This window comes from Portunus trituberculatus, chromosome 39 (assembly GCF_017591435.1).
Source record: "Portunus trituberculatus isolate SZX2019 chromosome 39, ASM1759143v1, whole genome shotgun sequence".
NCBI lineage: Eukaryota > Metazoa > Arthropoda > Malacostraca > Decapoda > Portunidae > Portunus > Portunus trituberculatus.
Genome location: NC_059293.1, coordinates 15926295 through 15948794, shown reverse-complemented (window position 1 = coordinate 15948794; position 22500 = coordinate 15926295). Strand labels below are relative to the sequence as shown.

General features: G+C 39.8%; 2 protein-coding genes and 1 long non-coding RNA gene across 8 annotated transcripts in view; 1 reads left to right on the top strand and 2 right to left on the bottom strand.

Annotated features, from left to right (window-relative positions):
• LOC123515366 overlaps positions 1-6037 on the top strand; it is a 22286-nt gene extending 16249 nt beyond the window's left edge. For both annotated transcript variants that reach the window (XM_045273870.1, XM_045273871.1), the window contains exons 3-5: positions 1456-1708; positions 2095-2350; positions 3178-6037. In XM_045273870.1, the coding sequence (XP_045129805.1) occupies positions 1456-1708; positions 2095-2350; positions 3178-4401 (1733 nt within the window). In that variant the 3' untranslated portion in view covers positions 4402-6037. The remainder of the gene's footprint in view (positions 1-1455; positions 1709-2094; positions 2351-3177) is intronic.
• A 211-nt stretch (positions 6038-6248) lies between these two features.
• The window catches only part of LOC123515367 (farnesyl pyrophosphate synthase-like), a 34326-nt gene continuing 18074 nt past the window's right edge, over positions 6249-22500 (bottom strand). For 4 of the 5 annotated variants that reach the window (XM_045273873.1, XM_045273872.1, XM_045273874.1 and 1 more), the window contains exons 3-10: positions 21369-21543; positions 13721-13861; positions 13033-13236; positions 12391-12555; positions 11176-11208; positions 8438-8509; positions 7710-7907; positions 6249-7368 (exon numbers count right to left, since the gene is read on the bottom strand). In XM_045273873.1, coding sequence (XP_045129808.1) covers positions 7225-7368; positions 7710-7907; positions 8438-8509; positions 11176-11208; positions 12391-12555; positions 13033-13236; positions 13721-13861; positions 21369-21543 — 1132 coding nt within the window. In that variant the 3' untranslated portion in view covers positions 6249-7224. The remainder of the gene's footprint in view (positions 7369-7709; positions 7908-8437; positions 8510-11175; positions 11209-12390; positions 12556-13032; positions 13237-13720; positions 13862-21368; positions 21544-22500) is intronic. The other variant, XM_045273876.1, reaches the window with a different exon arrangement.
• On the bottom strand, positions 16585-19132 carry LOC123515368. Its single transcript, XR_006677846.1, has 2 exons — positions 18878-19132; positions 16585-17282 (listed from the first exon to the last, which is right to left on the bottom strand). It is a non-coding gene; the product is annotated as an uncharacterized LOC123515368 (long non-coding RNA).

Genomic DNA, 22500 nt, shown 5'->3' with positions numbered 1-22500 from the left:
TCCGTCAAGAAGAAAATGAAAGTAATAATGAGAAGGATGAAGAGGAGGAGGAGGAGGAAAAGGAGAAGAAAATGATTTAAACCACGGAGCATCAAATGAAGAGATAACATCAGCAGCATTAAACTCCCTTTCATCCGAGGGGGAAAATTAAGACAGCTCACTCGCACCACTTCAAAGATTTAGCGGGAAATTGTCCGTGGACGAGGAGGAGGAGGAGGAGGAGGAGGAGGAGGAGGTGGTGGTGGAGGCTGTGGTAAGGAAGGATGCGCGGGACCAGGGAGGAAGAAAACGTAGTGCCGGAACCTCGCCATTACGGAACGCTAAATGGTGGCGGCACGAACCAGCAACTCCCTCAAATTGCCGGGTTATTAGAGAGAACGACTCGTACACACACACACACACACACACACACACACACACACACACACACACAGTAGTAGTGGTAGAGGTGATGGTGGTGACAAAATGATACTAAAACAATACGAACATAGAATTAAATGCAATATTCCCTAAAAAGAATAAAATAAAATAAAAATATAAACGGATAATATGTATACAGAGTAAACGATGAGCACACGCAGTCACACACACACACACACACACACACACCATTACCTGTAGTCAATTATCCGCGTTCTGATGCTGGAAATATGGTGGTTGTGGCACTGTATTCACGAGAGAGAGAGAGAGAGCTGCCATCCCCCTCAAGGCAAGACTCGCTACTGAGGTTCGAGTTTCGAGACGCTGAGTGAAACTTCGAAAAGAACATGAACTTGAAATTGGGTTTATATATTTTTCTCTGTATTTTCCTTTCATGTGTTTCGTAAATGAATAATACTAAGCAAATTATGTATAGAGCAGTATTCACTAAATGACTTTGCCGCACTTAGACGTTCTATAAGACTAGTTACGTCCTTCATTGCTCCGCTACGTGAAGTAGTATCGGCAAACTTGACGTCTGTGCTCAATAATTTCAACAAAGCGCAATAAGTGTGAAAATTGGACCGTCATGAAATAGAAGACTCTCTCTCTCTCTCTCTCTCTCTCTCTCTCTCTCTCTCTCTCTCTCTCTCTCTCTCTATATATATATATATTTTTTTTTTTTTTTTTTTTTTTTTTTACATATAAACAGTAACAAAGTATATTCCTGTTGCTCGATATCATGTTTTATTCCGGATAGGTTTGGTATTTTACGTATTGTTGGAAATAACTTCAAATAATCATGTATATTTCTATAAAAAATAATTCAGGCGAAGTTACAGTTTTCCAGATATGCAACCTGAATTTTTACATATCACTGGAAAATCTTGTATATCTTCTTATTCCAGCATATCACCTTACTATGCAGTCTCGCTAGTTTCTAAAAGTTGCAACGAGAGATCCACTGACTGACATATTTACCGCAACAACTGACTCTATTACTCAACTGACTATACTGTATATTCCTCTGCACAGGAACGTGGATAGAGCCGGAGACATGCTGGGCTGGAGCAGGCGTGTGGACAGGGCTGTCGGCGCTTCTTTGTGGCCTCTCCGGTGTGGTGGCACACTGCTTCTGGTACAAGAACTTCAGCATCAAGGCCTTCCTGGTGACGTCCGTAGTGTGTGTGGTGCTGAGCGTGCTAGCCATCGTGCTGAGCATCTACGCCATTGTGAACAGACACAAGCACTTCCAGACCCTGCTCGACCAGATGGACGAGCACTCCTGGTAAGAGAGAGAGAGAGAGAGAGAGAGAGAGAGAGAGAGATCCACGCTCATGAAAATATAAGTAGGTTGCAGGTGAATCCATTACTAAGACAGGTAAAGCAATTGCCTTCTTAACATCCACCTTGCAAGTCTGATGATGTTCACAGGACACTTACTGACCACTCCTTTCACAACATGGCATTCACCTCTCATTCTCTTCTATGACAAGTTGACAAAGAATATAATGAAAACAAGTAAGTGTAGGAAAATGTTCGGACGACACAGACCATTTTATTCACGACACAAAAACTCATTTCTCAGTTTCTCACCTCTATCGACTAATGCAGTGAAATCTAGCGAGTGTAGAAAGAGGTTAACTGATTAATTCACCCGCCTCGTCCACACAGGTTCCAGCCATATGACCTGAACCGAGAGCATCGCCTCACCCTCAACATCAGCGCTAACCTGCTGGTGGGCTTCTTCCTGGAGCTGGGTCTGGCGCTGTGGTCCTCGCGCGTGGGCTGGCGCGGCGTGCAGTCTCCGGAGTTCAGCGCCTCCAACACCAAACGAGACGTGGACGCAGTAGACCAGCGTAGCGTGACGCCCCTCCCGCCTCGCCCCGGCCAGCAGGTGCCCCTCGCCGCGCTCTATCAGCTGCTGCAGGTGTGTGGCGCTGCTCAATGAGTGACTTGGCGAAAGTACCTGCAGGGTCATAATTTAAGTATTGGTTCATTGGAGGTCATTGAGAGCAAGATATCTGTGAAGATTATTGTAATAATAATAGATAACGAGGAGGATGGTGGAATGGAAGCTATGAATTGTCTTATGAAAGTAATATATTTTCAGAATGTTAAATATTTACATGGGCTTTAAAGATACAATATAACAAGTTATTACTCTCTTGGAAAAAAAAAAAAAAACTTTCTTGAGGTAAGGGAAGCCGACCAAGGCAATCCAGGTAATTCAATGCAAGGTGCGTAATCCACTTTTTTTTCCTCATTCTCTCCATGGGACTTCAATTCTTTACATATAACTCAGTCAGATTTACATCTCTTATCAGTTGCAGCTCTCCACACATAATTTGTAATGGTAATCAGAGTACATAAATGCTTCTTTGTAAAGTCCTAAGTGTATTCTGGTTGTCTTGGATGCTACTGCTACTCTCGAGTTGTATATGCCATCAAAGCTTACTGGTTTTCTCATCTGTTTTTCTGCCATCTAGATAGTTTCTTCAAAAGGATAATTTTCATAATTGGAATTGCTGATAAAACTTCAACTGTTAGTGTTCATTTTGAAAATGGTAACAAAGATCTGCAAAGCTGCCTCTAATCAATCTAATGCCTGACCATTATCCAAATATTGATTCATTGGTTATGCTCTCTCTATTAAGTTTTGATAACACATTTCAATATGGCAGGAACAGTTACCATTAATGTTCCAAATGTGTCATAATTGTTTTCAACTACGTAAAGCCAATTATCTTCTGACAGGCTCACCCAGAGATGTTGGGGAACAAGAGTGTTGAAGCTGGCCTGGTACCACCTTGGATGTCCGGCGGCCTTGGGGACCACCCAACTCACCACTCCATGGACTACCAGGAGCGAGTGAACAGATTCCTCTCCCATGCCATTGAGGATCAAAATCCTTGTCTGAGTAGACCACTGTCAGCTCTCCTGAGTGAAACCAGAGACAGTGCCTCTACTTCAACCTCCAGTGGTGGAAGATGCAGCCCAGCTGACACCCTGCCTATGCCCCCTCCTGATCAGCCAGCTGGAGGAGGACAGAGGAGGGAGACCATGGAGAGAGAGATGCAGGAAAGATATGCTTCCAGTGAAAGAAAGATGAAACAAACACATGTTGACAAACTGCCCAATGGACACCCTAGCAATGAGAGGAAGGGAAAGGAGACTCATGTTGACACACTGTCCAATGCAGACACCAGCAGTGAGAGGAAGATGAAGCAAACTCATATTGACAGACTTCCTAATGGACAACCGAGCAGCAAGAGGAAGGTAAAAGAAACACATGTTGACACACTTTCATCTGGAGACTCTGGCAGTATGAAGAAGATAAAGGAAACACGTGTAGACAAATTGTCCAATGGACATATTAGCAGCAACAAGAAGGAGAAGGTAACACATGTTGACACACTGTCAAACAGAGACAGTAGCAGCGAGAGGAAAGTAAAAGTAACACATGTTGACACGCTGTCAAACAGAGACAGTAGCAGCGAGAGGAAAGTAAAAGTAACACATGTTGATACACTATCAAATGGAGACACTGGAAGCATGAAAAAACTGAAAACTGTAGACACACTGTCAATTGGAGACACTGGCAGCATAAAGAAAGCGAAAGAAACACATGTTGACACATTCAGGACCAGGAGAGGTTCAGAACACAAGCCCAAGGCGCCTGTCCCTGTAGTAAAGAGGAGTGAAAGTTTAAGATCAAGTGAGGTATCAAATAAAGGTTCAGTTAAAGATGAGCCTACAAATAATGTGGAGGTTCCTGCTGAGAAATGTCGCAAGGAGAAAAAGAGCGAAGTGGAAAGTGAAAACTCTAGTGTTGCTATGGAAGCAGTTGCAGAAAAAAGTTGCAAGGGGGAAAAGAAGGAGTACAGAGTGAAACCTCTCCTGTGCCCATTAAGGATGTTGCCACTGAAAAAAGTCCCAAACAGGATAAGAATGAAGTGCAAAATAATATTTCTCCCGTGATTGTTAAAGTGGAAAACACTTGCAAGGAAGATGTGACAAAACCGGTGACTGAGGTGACTGACCGTAATGCTCCTAGTAAGAAACCAGACAAAGCTGAAAAACCCAAGAAGAAAAAGACTAAGAAATCTTCTGAGTCCAGCAGTCAAGAAACAAAACCAAAATCAAACACTGGGGAAGTGAACGGCCACACGACAGAAAACATAGACACGCACAAAAGTGAGAAGGAAGAAAGAAAGGTGAGAAAAGAAAAAAAGGAAAAGAGAAAAAAAGAAAAAAGTATTGATGAGAAAATAAAAAATGAAAGCAAATCTGATGACTTCTTATCTCTGGCCTCCAGCATACAGCCACCCAGTGGGTTTGAAGATATCTAGAGCTGTATGAGTTGTGAAGAGCCACTTTAACACTAAGATTTACATCCTCCTCCTCACTTGCACATTACCGTTACTCCATATCCAGTGTGTAATGTGGAATGGCCCACAACAAAGTGCATATATGTATAGAAGATAAAGGGTCTGAGGTTTGGCCCTTCCTTCACAACCCTTGATACGGGTCTCAGCTCCTCTTCTGCCCACACTGTCCCTTCACAATGTATATATCCTTCAGTAATGTAAATACTGTTTTTCTATAAATACCTACATGTTCTACATATTTTGAGACTGAATAATGCCATGAATTTTTAACATAAGACTGATATTGCATGCTATTAACAACTACAGTATATAAAACTGGTGCCACTTCCATGGGTCACTTGTCAAAAAATTATATAAAAAAACATATCTTAAAATAAATAAAATGCTCTATAAAAATGTAATACATGACGTAAGATGGATTTTGAAAAAAGAAAACATATCAATGTAGAAACATTAGCTTTGTGATGTCATCTACATTATTACGTATGTACACCACAATGTATTAGTTTTCAAATAATCATTAGATACATACTATAATATTCCTTGCTTTTCATATATGTGCTATTATTACCTCTCCTCTTCCATGCTGCTTGTGAGGGAGGATTCAGAAATCAAAGGAAGGACAGAGAATACAGGATAACATTATCACTGATAGTTCTTCCTTCATCATATTTACTGCTCCCCATATATGAAAGCATTTAACTTCATCAAGATTTTATGTATCTCTAAAGTAAGATAAATATTCTCTGTGTGCACGTTACAACTATAGTATATTTCTTTCCCAATTTATCTGGGATTTTTATGCATTGTAAATGTGTGTATATACCATGTTTGTGTAAGTTTATCACATAAGGAAAACGACAGTATTGAAATTATATGTATGAATATTGTTAGTTTAGTCTTGGCATACTGTTGGATCAAAGTGTAACATGGTATGCAGTTGGTGGAACTCTTGATTTCTGTTTGAGTATTAACTGACAGGCCGGGCCATAACAATCTTGTCTCAGTTCTGTAAAAATACAATTGGGTAAGATCACACATGTACCAACACACTTTGTATGTATGTTAGCTTCCATCACACAAAGCCTCCATTACTTATTGTCTTTTATTGTCCAGTATTTTTTGGCAGCTGACTGTGTCCAGACAGATTGGCTGGATGGAGTTTGCCATAGATGTAAGCCAGGAATTAGGCAATTGCATAATCATTATAAAGTCTTGTGTATAAATATAAGTTTTTATCTTTCCCCACAACTATGAGTAAAGTAAAAGTACGCTGATACTTTTAGTATATTACAAGTAAGTGAATATTCAGAGCTTGCATGATGAAATAATGGCAGAAGTAACACTATTTACTTGAATCATCTTAGCTATACCAAAGAAGACAAAATATTTTCTAAAGCAGATTTCACAACCAGAACATGTATAGATGAGACAGTGTTATATGGTGGTAGGTTTTAATGTTTACAGTAAAAGTATTCCCCCCAGGATCTGGGAAAGAAAAATGGTCATCAACAACATGAAATTTACTTAATCTAAATTCCATAGGGAGACAACAACAAACACCCGATGGAGACCATCACTGTGAGTTGCCTCCTTAAGCTTCCTGCCCCCTGCTGAGGGAGGAACAAACTTCAATCTCACTCCCAACACCATCACCAGTAGACACACACACACACACACATGCACACATCCCAAGTTCCTTCCTTCTTAACACTTGACATAATGACAAGAATAATTGCACAAGCAGCCAAAAGAGTTGCACTCCTCAGTATCTTCCAGACTCAGCAGAACATGACATGAGTAACCCAAATATACACACACACATGGGGTGGTCACTTTACACACAGCCTGATGAAAGGGAGGCACACAGGGAATCTCCCTAGTCACCCACTGTGAGACATGGCACACCCAAAGCCAAGAGTATAGAGACAGCCTGTCACTGACTACATGGGAGACTGATACTTGTCTACGTACATATAACTGTAAGTGTACAGTTTTAGCCTGCCTTTGCTAACACTACAGGACACTTCTCTCATGCATCTCAGTATATACTGCCAAGGGAGCACCACAAATTACAGTATGGAAATTATTTGACTGTGTGATGAGCTAATGTTCCTAAATGCTTGTTTCTTCAAAGTGACCTCATTCCTCTGCTTTGTAGAATATCACTATAATGATGAAACCAATGTCCCATTATGAGAAGTAATAACAAAAAGTAAACATCACTTTTGATTATTTTGTGCAGAAATAATAAAAAGTACTTATGCAAACTATATAAAAAAGAAAAAGTTAAATGAGATTGGGATCCAATCCTAATGATTTATTCCACACTGGAGAATAAAGTGGAGAAAACAAAGATGCTGATCACAGATGCTCTGGTAATTCATCGGGTTGTCTGTGCACACCGAGTGGTTTAACTGGACCTCTTGTGTATCTTGTCCAGGAAGTTGAAGAAAACATTATGGTTGAGGCCACGGGAGATCTGCTGGATGTGTGTGCGGATCATGGACGACGTAGACTCCTCATAGGCGCGGTACGTCGCTGGCAGATTCAGCTCCTGAGGATGAAATTATTGTAAGTGAATGTAGGGTTTGCTGCTGCTGGAGATATTCTTACAGGCATTATTTCTCTTTCTGCCACTTTCAACAGGAGGCATCACTGTGTAGGTCTTCTCTCTCTTTCTTTTCCTCTTTAATTTTTTGTCTATGCACTACATCCTTTTTTCAAATTTTTTCTCATTATTATTCCCCAATTTTCATAAGATTAATTTCACCACACCCACAATCTTTAATGAATGCCACTGCAGATTTCTTTCCTCCATGACATATCTTACAGCTACAAATATTTATCATACTGTCTTGAAAATGTGATAAGTAAAAAAGATTCATGTTGCCTTACCTTGTACAGACCCTTGATCTTACAGACACTCTCCTCTTCCGGTACGCCATAGTGTTCCTCCATTACGAGCCGCTGTGAGGGGGATGCTCGCTGCAGTGCCACCACCGACAGCCACGTGCACTTGCCCTTCCCAATATCCGTCCCAATCTTGCCTGTGACAGCAGAGTCCCCGAAGCAATCCAGGTAGTCATCTTGAACCTGCGTAAAATGAGGTGGTACTAAAGAAACTTGGTAAAAATGGCACGTTTAAAAAAAGTTAGTCCATCAAACAGTCTGTGCTTGCTTTTGTACACCTGCATTACTAGATAAAGAGGCAGGCAACAAATGGTAGCTGATTTCTCCATTATCCAATCTCCTTTGGTTTGTTTCTGGCAAAAATCATCCCAGATCTTTTTTACAAGCCAACAAACTGATGTTGAAATGCTACAATATTTGAAGGAACTAGAAAGCCATCTACCTGTAATGTGTTTGATCTAATTGACACCAGTTTTGAAGAGCACCCACAAGGAGATGGACACAACAGATGACTATTCTTTCCTGTCCTTGTATACACTAATCTTGTTATTATCCTCTCCCAAGTTACAACACTATAATAATTACATGTTCTAATACTCTCATTTTTCTCTCATCTCTTTTTTTTCACACAATCCACCACACTATTTTCCTTGCACTGTCAAATACTCTCACTACTTTTCTTGCACACTCCAGCCTTCTCCCTTTTTTCTCACCTGGAAAAACTGTCCCATCTCGACGAGGATGGTGCGCGCCTGGCGGTGCAGCTCGCGGTCCGTGATCCCAGCCTGGGGCAAAGGTGTGGCTGAGGGGACACTTCCAAACACATAAATGCAGCGCTACCCCACCAGCCCACCACATGACAGTCACTTATGGTGTGAGTTGTGGGTCAATGAACCACACAGCAAGATCTACACTGACAAGACCAATTTTGTACAGGAACTATGAATCACTAGAATAGACACTATTCAAAAGTAAATCATCCTTAACTAAATAATAATATCAAATAAACCCAATAAAGTACAGCTGCATGAATCTTCTGTACTATCCCATGGCAAACAACAATATGTATTTAGTGTTTTGAGCTTTTTTCTTCTTTTTAGATGGTAAATGAATATATTAAGAATGTGAGTACAAATGAACAAAAAAAGAGACAAAACAAAAAACAGTACCAGTTTTAAAATACTTTAAAAAGTATTCATATGACAGTTTCTTTACAAATAATTGCAACACTAGGGATTCAACTAAATTCCCACAACAGTATATGATCACAGAGAGAAATTCTAGGATCCAATTTGTGATCCTCAGCAAACCCTTTCATGCACAAGTTATCCTGAACAAGAAGTGTGTGCATATTGCAAGACAATTATAAGTAATAATATAATGTCAATTCCTATTTGCAAAACATAATGCTATCTATGCAATCAGATTCATTCACAAGTATTAGAAAACCGTGTTGTCTGAAACATGGCTACTTTAAAAGGAATACATAATAATATTCTTCAAAGGCTACACAACTATATACTGAAACTTCTGTCTGTGACCATGTATGAATTTGAGTTACTCTAAGGAAGGATCTGGAGCAGCTACCACAACCACCACCCAGGGACAGGGAACAAGCCACATGCAGGGAGGGAAGGGCAAGGTGCACCAGGAACTGTGGTCTCAATACAGGTGATACACACATCTGCCACCCAAGCCAAGCTAACTCTTTCTGGAAGACACAAATCCTGGCCTAGCCTTGAGAGCCACAAGCTTATCCACATTGATGCGGTGCTGCACACTCACTTCACTAGATATGCTAAGTGAGCAAGGGAAGAGTGTATTTATGGGAGACTCTTCCAATACAAACATCGCACTTGCTCAGGCACAGCATTCATAAAGATCTAATCGCATGAAATAGTAATTCTAAAATCTATATAAGAAATCTTAGCAAGCTTATCAAAGACTGAGAAATGTTTTAGCCTAGATTTCCCTTTATGGAGAAATAATGATTTTTATCTCATACATCTGTACTAAAATGTATTATATCAATGAAAAAGACACACTGGTAAGATGGGCATATCAAAAAGAGGAGTTTCTCCCCCACTGCGATGTTATGTTAATAGTACTGCAGCACTCCACACGGATGTGGTCCACATCAAAACTGGGGAAAGGGAATGGAAAGAGGAACTAAACAAGCAAAATCAGAACATGTGCTGACCTACACCACAATCAGCCTTCCAGTTTAGCATTCTAACATCATGAAATCTGAATTACTGAGAGTATGATGGCTAATATACAAAAGGGGATTATTCATTAGTATATACTAATGTGATATACAGTAGCAGTTTTCTTACTTATGTGTCTCCAAATCTAGCTTTCAAAACTAAAGAAAGTCCAGTCATCACCTGAATGGATACACCTAATGATAAAAAATGGAAGATTATGCAAAAAAATAGATAAGCAATGAGCAGCAAGTCACTCTTCTCTGAGTCTGGAATACTAACTTAAAAATTATTGTATTTTCATGCTAAGGTGATCATAAAAAGCTCACAACAGGAAAAGATGACATAAGATATAATATTTTCCCAATAATGAACCAAAACTTTGGATCTTTAGATATACTATAGCTAGTGTCAGCAACAAGTAACCACACAAGTTATCATCACCATCATCAGAGGCCCAATTGTCTGTGCTCAGAAAAAGGGGAACAGAAAGAAAGGAAGAATAAGCTGCCCAGGGAAGATTTCAATACATACACAGATAATATACTGTACATGAACCAAATACACAAAGCAGTGCCCCACAAAATGCCCAGTGCTGGTGGTGGAAGAGAAAACTAGTGACAACAACAAGTTTTGTGCACCCGTGGAGAGAAAGTAACCCCAGAAAATAAGGCTTTTATACAGAATCACAGATATCAGGTGTAGGATCAAGGTTCAGACCATGGCCTTCCACTCTATCTGCCTTGTGTTCCATAGTAGCTGCTCTGCCCAAAGCCACTGCATCAGCTGACACTTGTATACGCTCTACAGGACACATCAAGCAGCAGACACAAACACAGGAGTGAGAATGGAGTGAACACCATGGTTAGAACTCAAAGCTCTGTGGTCTGACATCTATGACTCCTATGAAGCCTGTGTGTCATAAAGGCCTGTATTCAGAAATGCTCTGTTCTCTCACCATAACTACTTCCAAGAGCCACAGAGATGATTAGCCAGGTTCTCAAGAGTGTTTCTCCTGTTAATTCTGTAAAAATCTTGTTAATCTGTCACTAGAGCTATATAAACACTCTTAAACCAGAGCTACTTCATCCAGAGTCTTTTGAATGTAGCGGAGGAGAGGAGCAGAAGTGTTTCCGAATGTGGTCCTCAAGGAGAGAAGTGATGGGTTAGAGCATTAGTGAAGGAAGTCTCAAACATTAGCAACTGCAAGGAGCACAAGATGGACGACTCGTGTGTGTTTAGCTTACCACTCGTATGTTATCAGTATTTCTTATCCCCGCCTGTAATCAAACAAAACACAGATTCATGTCTAGGCCTCAAAACCTCCAAATTAATGACCCTGAAGAGAAGGAGACAAACACTGGTGGACTTCTCATATGAAACTTTGTGATGATACAAAAAAGCAATACATTATTCTGTCTTATATGTCACATTAGAGTAGTTTAATTTTATCTCAACTGGCTACTAAATAATTTTACTATATTTTCACATTTATACCTCATGTTTTGAATGGTTAACAGTCGCTCTCTCTCTTTCTCTCTCTCTTCAGGGTCTTTGGTCCAAATGAATGACTCATATAATACAAAATATACTAGATATACTTCACTGTTCTCAACAAAACACTACAGATTTGAAACATAACACAGTCAATGCTCCACAAAGCTAGCACAATTACTACAACCTTGGCATACCAACACTGTTTGTCAGACACTGCAAAAAACTTCATTTAGGTATAAGATAAATGAGACACTGTCAAAACACACTGGAACTGGAAATGGAAAACAAACAGAGAATAATGCCAGATAGAACAAGCTAAGAACTCTTACTGAACTTCACTTAAACTTACTTTGCATGCTTTATAGTGTGTGTGTGTGTGTGTGTGTGTGTGTGTGTGTGTGTGTGTTTTCTGTTTCCATTAGTTCCTCAAGGGCATTGTGTTAGCTGCTGTTTCTGTGATATAAGGTGCATCATGGTCTATATTTGATATATTTACAATGGAACCTTGACAGGTCAAACTTTATGAGATTTATATAATTCCAGTATAGGTTAAAATAAAAAGAAAAAAAACATAAGGAATGCTAAAATTTCACTTTCCTATTCTGGAACTCAAGTAGTGTGCAAAACAATTCCGATTTCAGTGCTCATTCTCACCAAGGCACCATAAACAACCAGTAAAATGGTGGATGTACTGACTCAAGCCAAATTCAGGCTTTATTGGACTTTCTAATATATACTTATGTATAAAAGCTTCATCTATCTTCAATATTGCAACAGTTCATCTAATCAATCAACAAGTGTAGGTTTATAATGATAAAAACTTAAAAAAAATGTAGCACTTCAAAGTTCTGAAGATATGAGACTTGAGCATCATGTGACACTTATAGATGAAAGTAAACAAGAAATACATTTTTGATACACCTACATGGAGCATTTGAGATAAAACACTGGGTGTGGTCACTTACCATGTACATAGAAAGAGCAATAGGTAGATAGAAGGAGTAGAAGCTGGTCTTATATTTGACTATAGCATTGTAACGTTCCATTGTAAACTTCTTCAGTATTGGCTTCTGTCCTGGAGGGCATGACAGGAGGTCCAGTGCCTGACCCAGGGCTGTCTTGAGTGTCATCTGGAAAGGACACACATTTGTTAACATTTCGACAGTCTTATCTATATCAATATTACGAGTGTCGACTGGAAAGGAAACACATTTATCAACAACTTGACAGCTTCATCTATCTCATTACTACAACTACTTCTTTCAGCTGCTCTTATTTGGATGTGACTAAAGATCAATTTCTTGGATGTCCTTGATATATGTTCTGTCCTTAAGTCATATTCATTACAAGCACGTCTTCTTTCCCTGTTTCTATACACCTTCATTTTTTATTCTGCATACAATATTGTAACTGCATCACCACATGAACATAAAGACATCTAATCCTATCTTACTCATGCACTGAATATTAAACTACAACATAACAACACCAAGATGACGGGAAGAGTTACAAGGAAAAAAAGAATAATGGTGATGAACTAAGTGGATGAGAGGAATAACAATCACCAACACCACTATCACTGCCATCTACTGGGTGCCTCTCCTCACCTCATGGAAGAGATCTAGCATGTCCACATAGTAAGGGACGTGGGCAAAGTGCTTGTGAAGGATCTTGTATATGCCAGCCTCCATTAGAATGGCGTCATTGAAGGCACTAGGACCCAGGTTGTCGTTGAGGTACCAGGCTGGCTTCCCACGGCGCAGCTGGCTCCCGTCAATGATGTCATCTGCCACCAGGAAGAAACTCTGCAACTGTGGGTGGAAGGTACTGATTAGAAAAAGAGGCAATAGCATTATGTATCAAGTGAAAGATATGACATGTAAGGAGAGCTACAAGGTTATTAGATACAGGAATAATAGGTAATAATAATAATAATAATAATAACAATAATGATATAATGATAGCATAACAGTAAGAAAAAGGAATAGGTAGTGATGCAGAAGAAGAAGAAGAAGAAGAAGAAGAAGAAGAAGAAGAAGAAGAAGAAGAAGCAGAAGAAGAAGAAGAAGAAGAAGAAGAAGAAGAAGAAGAAGAAGAAGAAGAAATACTAGAAGCAGAAGCAGAAGCAGCAGCAGCAGTAACAGTAGCAATAGCAATAGCAATAGCAATAGCAGTAGCAGCACCAGTATTAGTAGTAGAAGCAGTAGTAATAACAGTATAATTGGGGAAGGAAGTAAAAGCAGCAGTAGTAACAGTAACAGAACCTCCAACAGCTACAACAGTGTCATCCCTTACCAGCTCAATGCACCAACCCATGATGTGTGCATTCTTGATGTTCTCCGGGGTGATGAGGTCCTGCGTCGCCAGCAGCTTGAAGGAGAGGGACACTGCCAAGCCACGGTTCATCTTGCCACCCACCGCATTGTACTGCAACACCTGAAAAAATAAGGGACGTTATGTGCATTGCTGGAGAGAGAGAGAGAGAGAGAGAGAGAGAGAGAGAGAGAGAGAGAGAGAGAGAGAGAGAGAGAGAGAGAGAGAGAGAGAGAGAGAGAGAGAGAGAGAGAGTTATAGATCCATTTGTTCATCTACTGCCACCTTATTCTTTTGTTTCTTTTTGTCATAGCTTAATTAGGAACCTGAATGAAGAAGACATGATGATAAGGAGGAGGAGGAGGAATATGAAGAAAAGTACTATAAGGATATGAATAGAATAAAGGCCGAGGAAGGAGGAGGATAAGGATGGTATGGATGTCTACCTTAAATCAGCTATAATACTCTTCATAAAAGCTCAACTAATCTGATTAAGTCATCTCTACCCAGCTTCCATTTTTACTCTCCTTGGTCAATCTCTTTGATATATAGATAAGTCTTCTTCCTATCAAGTTTGTTTACATTATGATAAAAGCAAAGATTGTTTTAAGCTAACTAACTAAAGACCATGAGATAAGGAAGGGAAAAGATCTACACACACACACACACACAGAGGAAAACATGCATAAAATTCCACCTCACTTCAGTCAGAACAAATACACTCCATACACTCATGTAATCTATTCTAAGCATTGAGTCTCAAGTTGCTATGGTCAGATAAGGATGAGATAAAGGTTTCTGCACAGTCACTCCCTATTATCTTCCTTTAGTGAGCAGGTGAACTCACTCCCACAGTATTAAAAGCCCCAATCACTTCTGTGCTGGTGGTTATTGTGTATATTCCTTGGGCATTAGTAGGAACTCTCATTATTGTAGGTTCTGCTGTGTAAGAATTCAATTCTTCAATGAGCAAGATTTCCTGTCACTTCTCAATTTTTTTTTTTACTCTTTTTCAATAATTCTCTTTTGGAACTGGCATCTGCAGTGAGCCTTTTTGTTTATCTATTTATTCTTTTTGCCATCTTTTTGTTGTCCTAAGCCATAACCACTCAAACAGAATTAAAAGAGAGAGAGACAAAGAGCAAAAGAAACATTCTTAAGAACTTTCCTCTCATAAAGGGTTATCTTTCAAAGGCCCCAGAGATGACACATTAAGTTTCCCAGAGATTTTTGCTATACAATGTCAGCAAAAAAAAAAAAAAAAAAAAAAAAAAAAAAAATAATAATAATAATATGGCGACTAAAGGTAGTCTGGCCTGAGTGATAATTTTTGTTCTAAGTGATATTCTCCTGATTAGTATCCCTATAATATTTATGTTTAGTGAAGGAAAAGATAGTATTTAATAGAGTAAAAAAAATCCTTCCTTCCTGAGAGAGAGAGAGAGAGAGAGAGAGAGAGAGAGAGAGAGAGAGAGAGAGAGAGAGAGAGAGAGGTTGCACAATAACAAAATCCATCAGGAAAATTTATTGTGCTCCAGGGTGGAGACCACCAATAAAGTTAAGTCTGCATTTCATTTCATATGATTTCAGGATATTAAAATATGCGTTCTCTTATTTCAAGTGAATCAAGCTGTTCTTTGGAGTTCTTGTACAGGATAAGTCACAGCTTGATATCAGGCATCATCTGGAGGCCTGTGATGCAATATTCCAAACACTCAAGAAAGACTTCATCAAACTACCCACAATATCAGAGTGGCAGCAAAAGGCAAGTGGTTTCAAAAGTGTGTGTAACTTTCCAAAGTATCATTTTAGCCTTAGTAGATGCCAATTACAAGTTTTTGTATGCTGACATTAGAGCCCAGAGGAGGGGAAGTGATGCAGGTGTTTGGGACCAGTCTAACCTCAAAAGATACTTCATTTAAGGATTAATTGTAAACCTTACATAATGATTGAACAGAGAGTGGAGGCAGCATCTCATGGATTCACAGGTCTCAAGGGAACTGCTTGAAGCCATTCTAATGATGCTAAAAATGTGCAGAACACTTTGAAAGAGAATTTCATGGGCACTGGTCAGATGTTATGGCAAGAAAGAATGGCTTTGTACTGCTAGAATATTTTTTTTCTCCCTGTCTTTTCTTCTTGTGGCCTAAACACTGACTACTTTTTGGCAGCTTGGTGTTCAGCATCCATGTCTTGAAAGCTCAAGTGATCAGTCATTGCACATTGAACAGGCAATTTTTTGTATAATAATTTGTAGTATGACAGATGACATGCATGTTATCGTACCCTACTCATGGAAAGTACAAATTAAAGAATGCACATCCTTAACCAAGCTCATTACACTCGACCCTCAAAACAACGGACCTCCCATCAACGGATTTCGGAAACTACGGACAAATTCTGGAGTCCGGTTTAATCTACTGATGAATATTAAAATGCGCGATTGTCCATTCCCGGCAAATTATTGTCCGGTAGGTGGCAGGTCGATCACATCATCAGCTGTTGGCTGCCATGTTAAATCTTCAGTCCGTGCATTTTCAACAAAACAACAACAGCGAACATTGTCCAGTGCTTATCACGGCTTTTTTTATCCATTTGTACCCTTCCTACGAGTGCTTAATCTATCCAAAATGCCTCCTAAACCTAGTAAACCAGTGAAGTGTAATCAAAAGGCTCTTCCAGTGGCTGCTAAGCTTGAACTAATACGAAAATTAGAAAATTTTACGTATTTTACGTACATTTTATACAGTTTTTTACGTACTTTTGCAATCTATGGACAGGGTTGTGCACGCATTTGTCCATTGTTTCGAGGGTCGAGTGTACATAATAGGACAATAAATTATCAAGACATTTCCTTTTTATTTACCTTGTTCACTGTTATATTGACTATATGCTTTATGTGTGATGTTAAGCAATTCTCTGATAAATTTTCTCCTTATGTGTTGATAGGAGTCTAGAATACTGCCTAATCAACAATATTGGCAGCAAAAGCATGTTCCTGATTTTTATACTCTTGTTGTTCTTGCCTGTCTACCAATAAATCGTTGACAGTAGCCAATGACTGAGCTATTGCGGAATACAATTCATCCTGGTTTATCTTCTTTTTCTTAATTGGTGATGAGATTGGTACAGGTTGAACAATTGCAGAGGTAGAAGATGGAGAGGACACGGGTACAGATGGAATGGCTGAAGATAAGATTGAAGGTGATGGCACAAAAGATGAAGATGGAGAGAGGGCTGGAGAGTGATAGTGCAATGGAGAGAGAAGGTGTTTCAGTGGTTGACAATACAGTAGTGGTTGCTGGCAGAGTTGGTGCAACAGGCAAATCTGCTTCTTCAAACGATCCCTCAAACATCAAATCCTCATTAGTGAAACTGGACTCATTTCTGGAGCTGCTGTAGACAGGATGGAAGAAAGACAGAGCCTTAAAATACTCCCATTTTGGAGTCTTACGCCATGCTGAGCCACTCAGTTTCTTTTCTACTTTCCTCAACAGCTTCTGGTAGTTTCCCCTTAGGTATGCAAACTTGCCCATAACAGAATCTGAAACAAAATTAATGAAAATCCATTGTTATGGTGGATATACTTAAACTAAACTAAAATTAACATATCTCTAGAATAAAGTGCAGTAAGTTAGGTGTTTCTTAGGCTTTCTTTAACCAAAATTAAGGAAGATATAACTAAACTTAACAAAAAATAAAATAGTTATGATGAATTACATTATGCAGTACTTGGTAGATGAAGCAATACTATATTCACTGCATAACATGTTGGCAACTTTATAGGACTTGAAGAAAAAAACCCCACCAAAATTCATTGTATCCAGAGGCTCAGCACAGGCTGCCTGACTGGCAGGCTACTGCACTGATACTGGCTCTTCATGATAAACTATACTGGGCAATGATTGGTTGAACTGACTTGCTATGCTGAGGCCTTTTGAGGTGTACTGTACATCCCTTGGGTAACCCTGGCCAAGGCAGGAGATGATCATATTTTCATTCCCACGTCCCGTCGGTATTATTTTACTTTAGCATGAACAGTAAGTTGGCTTTCATTACCCTTCTCATCTTAAAGACCTTGTTCTGATCAATTTGAACCCATACATATCCGTCACAAATTGTTACTTATTAATTTTTATTAAGATTCAACTCACTGCTATGCCAATGGCGGGAGGCGACACTCTACCACATGTGATGGGCAGGCAGGCACTGAGGAAGGCAGTTTTGGTGTGTGCGTTTGTGTGTGTGTATGTTACATTATCTGCACAAGCATGATATATTATGAAGATGATTGGTTCTTTTGTTTCAACATGAAACCATTAGACAATAAAAAAAAGAATGTAATTAATTTAGCCAATCATAGTGTCGTATTTCAATGTGTGGCAAGAGAAGCGGTTCAATTTGAAATATTTGAATCAGTCTCAGGAAGATGTCACCGTGTGTTAGGTGTAGGATGCATTATTTCATTGCTATTCACCCAAGTGAGCTGTTCATGTTATTGTAAAATTTGCCCAGCCACCTTCTCTCAGTGACGTCTCCAGTGATGAGGAAGGACTGGACCACCAATAAGGTAATGACTTTCTATACATTTCTTACCTACTGCAGTTAGGTTGCGTTAGGTCAGGTTAGGTTAGGTTAGTTTAGATAAAAAAAAAAAAAAAAAAAAAAAAAAAGGCATTGAAAAGAAAGTGCATATTTATTCAAAACAGGTCAAAATTTAACATAAGCAGGAAAGAATTGGTTCGTTTTACCGCAAAATCGTGTTTCCGTAAGCACCGGGGTTGGGGGGGGTAAAAAAAATACGGATTTGCGACGGACACAGTGCATATTCACTCAAAACAGGTCAAAATCTACCAGAAAAAAAAAAAACTTATTTCGTCAAGAAATGAGCTGTTCATGTTATTGTAAAATTTACCGTCCCGTCAACTGATTGAAAGGGCTGCGAAGAGAGCGCCGGGCAACGAGGACAGATCGAGGGACGTCTATATTAAGACAGTGTCAGCCTAACCTAACCTGACCCGATTACAAAGAAGCTTTTTAGGAAGTGGTAACATGTATGCCTAATATGAATTGGGTGAAAGCAAGGGAATGGGAATCCAAACTACAATTAAGTGTTGATACAGGAGAACCATTACTGACCTGTGGTGAGCCGAGGGGCCAGTCCGGGATGCTCAGTCTTCAGCTCCTTGCAGATTTCATCCCAGACGGTTCTTTTCACAATCTTCTTGGGATAATGTTCATGTCTGACGTCCCAAAAAACTTGGTGGAAGCTCACTTCTTCTAACAGTGAGTAAATAACTGGTAAACCTACAGAGTTTCACCACCTTGCCCTTTCTGAACGAAACTATTTTTTCTGGTAGATTTCGGCTTGCTTTTAATTAAAATACCACTTGTTTTTGGCGCAAATCAACCAATTTTTTTTTACAGCCCCGAAACATATTATGATTTGCATAAAAAAAAAAAACTGGTATATTAATTAAAACAAGCCGAAATCTACCAGAAAAATTTGTTTCGTCCAGAAAAGAACCTAACCTAACCCAACCTAACCTAACTAAACCTAACCTTAGAGGCCATCGTGATTGGTGGAAATAATTATGCTTTTCTTTTTTTTTTCATTGGTCGCTGCTTCAGTTTCAAAGAACAGAACCAAGCAGCGTAAACAATTAAGAGCATGCTCAGACAATAGTATGTCACGGAGCCCGCCGAGCCGCCGCGAGCGCCTGACACCATCAGTGTGCGGCAGGGTTTGATGCGGAGGCTATTGTCACGGCTCATCACCAAAACACGCTTAAATAAAAAAAAGAAAAAAAAGAAAAAAAAAAAAAAAAAAAAAAAGAAATCTGTCGCCATTCAAAAAGGTTGCACCTAGTATACATGGGGTTCAACTTACTCGTAACCAGGAACTCTATCTCTTGAGGTTAGTAAAAAACACGTAGCTGATTAAGGTGAAACTCTGCAGTAATACCAAATAACTTCACTTGGCCACTCCATGGCGACAAGCGTTTCAGCGTACTTGTTTACAAAAGTGGCGCCAAATTTCAGTAGTAGTCAAGTAACAAACTAATGAAAATCAAGTGATCAATAATGTAATACCTTTCTCGCTCCATTTCAATAATTCAAGTATATTTACAGAGCTGTCCAACAATACTACAATGTGCTAACGTTTTTATCTTTGTACACATTATAAATTTCACTGTCATATTACATAGTTCTTTTGCTGTTTTCTATTGGATGCATCGGGCCCATCAACGATAGAGTTGGATTTCGTTCAAGCGGAAATGTGCAGCTCTAAGGTCCACCGTATTGTAAATTATAGCATAACAGCGCCTTTAGGGACTACAGACCTAAAACATTTGTTGATCGATGGAGGGAAGGAAAAGTAGGGCGAGGGTCACTGGCTTGTCTTTCCCATCGATCAACATGAGCTGGGCCTTGTCTGCACGCTAATATGTTTGCAGAGAGAGAGAGAGAGAGAGAGAGAGAGAGAGAGAGAGAGAGAGAGAGAGAGAGAGAGAGAGAGAGAGAGAGAGAGAGAGAGAGGGGGAGAGAGAGAGAGAATGGGAAAAAATAAATAAAAACAAAGAAAAACTACTACAAACGAATGCACTTCAATATACATTAAGTAAAAACAGTGAGACGGAAACAATTATGCCAGACACGCAATTTGAAACCAATTAAGTGAATGAGAGAAGAGAAACAGACAACAGAGGAGGAGGAGGAGGAGGAGGAGGAGGAGGAGGAGGAGGAGGAGGAAGAAGTGTATCTATTCCACACACTTGCTGACCAATCAATAATTAACATTCCTCGTGAGATAAGCCCTTCTGATCCACAAGGCAGTCAGTCGTGTCTCCCGCACACAAACACAGTCACGCACGTAACACGCGTTACGTGCAGCAACGGCTAGCAGATTACAGCAGACACACACGCCACTGCTAATACTGTCACGAATCGATATTTTTGGAAGGAACTCAACGAACTTAGTCTAAACATGCAAAGACACGGTTAGCTAAGAACATGAACATCCCTCACCACTCACACACACACACACACACACACACACACACACACACACACACACACAGTCCGGTAGCTCAATGGTTAAAGCGCTGGCTTCACAAGCCAGAGGACCGGGGTTCGATTCCCCGGCCGGGTGGAGATATTTGGGTGTGTCTCCTTTCACGTGTAGCCCCTGTTCACCTAGCAGTGAGTAGATACGGGATGTAGATTGAGGAGTTGTGACCTTGTTGTCCCGGTGTGTGGTGTGTGCCTGGTCTCAGGCCTATCCGAAGATCGGAAATAATGAGCTCTGAGCTCGTTCCGTAGGGTAACGTCTGGCTGTCTCGTCAGAGACTGCAGCAGATCAAACAGTGAAACACACACACACACACACACACACACACACACACACACATTACTTTACTTTCTCCCACGACCATTTTCAAAGGCCACCGAGATGATTAGTCTGGTTCTCAAGTGTGTTTCTCCTTCTAATCATGTCAAAATCTTGTTAATCTATCACCAAAACCCTAAAAAAAAACACCCTTAAAAATTCGTGTAACTTCATGTAGAAGTTTTCAAAGTAGGTGTGGCGCCATGCACAAGTGTTCAGCCCACCACATTTACCACTTACCTTAGCGAACCACTTCTGGGCGTCGGGGATGTCAGAATGCGTGCCTACTTCTGTCAGGTCCCGCACCAAGTCAGGGAAGATGGACAAAAATTCCCGCTTCTCGTCCTGGGAGGCGGCGTGGCCCGTCTTGGCAGGGGGCAAGGAGGCCGACGCCGCGCTGGTGTACGGCCTGCATCTGGAGAAAGAGAAGGTAGATTGATTACAAGGGATTACAAGGGATTACAAGCGGGACCGTGGGGAATTTTGTGGCCGAGAGGTCCTCAAGCGCACTGAGAGTAAGAAGGGCATTCATTCAGGGTAACGGTTCCCACATACCAGTCTTAAACCATGAAAATAGGGACGTAAAACCAAGAAAAAGCATTATATCTGGAAAAAAAAAAGATGAGGTAGACTACAGCATTAGTCTTACATTGATTGAATAATAGAGATAATTTGACGACGGAAAAATACTACTACTACATAATATTTCATCAGATTATCGAGTGACGGTATAACAAGGGTGTGTGCCGTGTGGTGACCTATGGTGGTCATGGTGATAAAAAATAACCTTGAAAAGAGAGCTTGTGTAGTACCATGACGTGTTTTTCATATTCATTCTGCTTACTATTTGGTGACTTCATACAGCTTCAGAAACTTACGTAGGGATTAAAATAGTGAAGACTGGCCTCCATAGACACTTCCTAATGCAAATAAAATTGTCTAATCATACCCAAACATCATGGTAAAAAATGTGTCCCAGTACAGAAGGGGTTAAATTGTTCGTGAATAAATAATGATGAGGAATATATAGATAAATGAAATATTGAGTACGATGCGAGGGCTTTTAAGTAGGTTAGTTGAACAAGACTGAATATAAGAAAACGATAAGTGATTCTTAATAAATGATGAATATAATATAGATCGTAATGTAACCCTTGAGAAAAATATAGATAAAATGTAATATTAAATAGGATGTGATAGATAAAAGTAGCTGAACAAGGCTGAATGTATCAAGCTGAAGTGGTCTGGGGTGAATAAAAAAAAAAGAGTATACAGATCATAATTCAATATTGAAGAAATAAAAAAATGTAAATAAAATGTAATGCTGAATAGTACGTAAAGGAATGCAGGTTAGTTGAACAAGACTGCAACA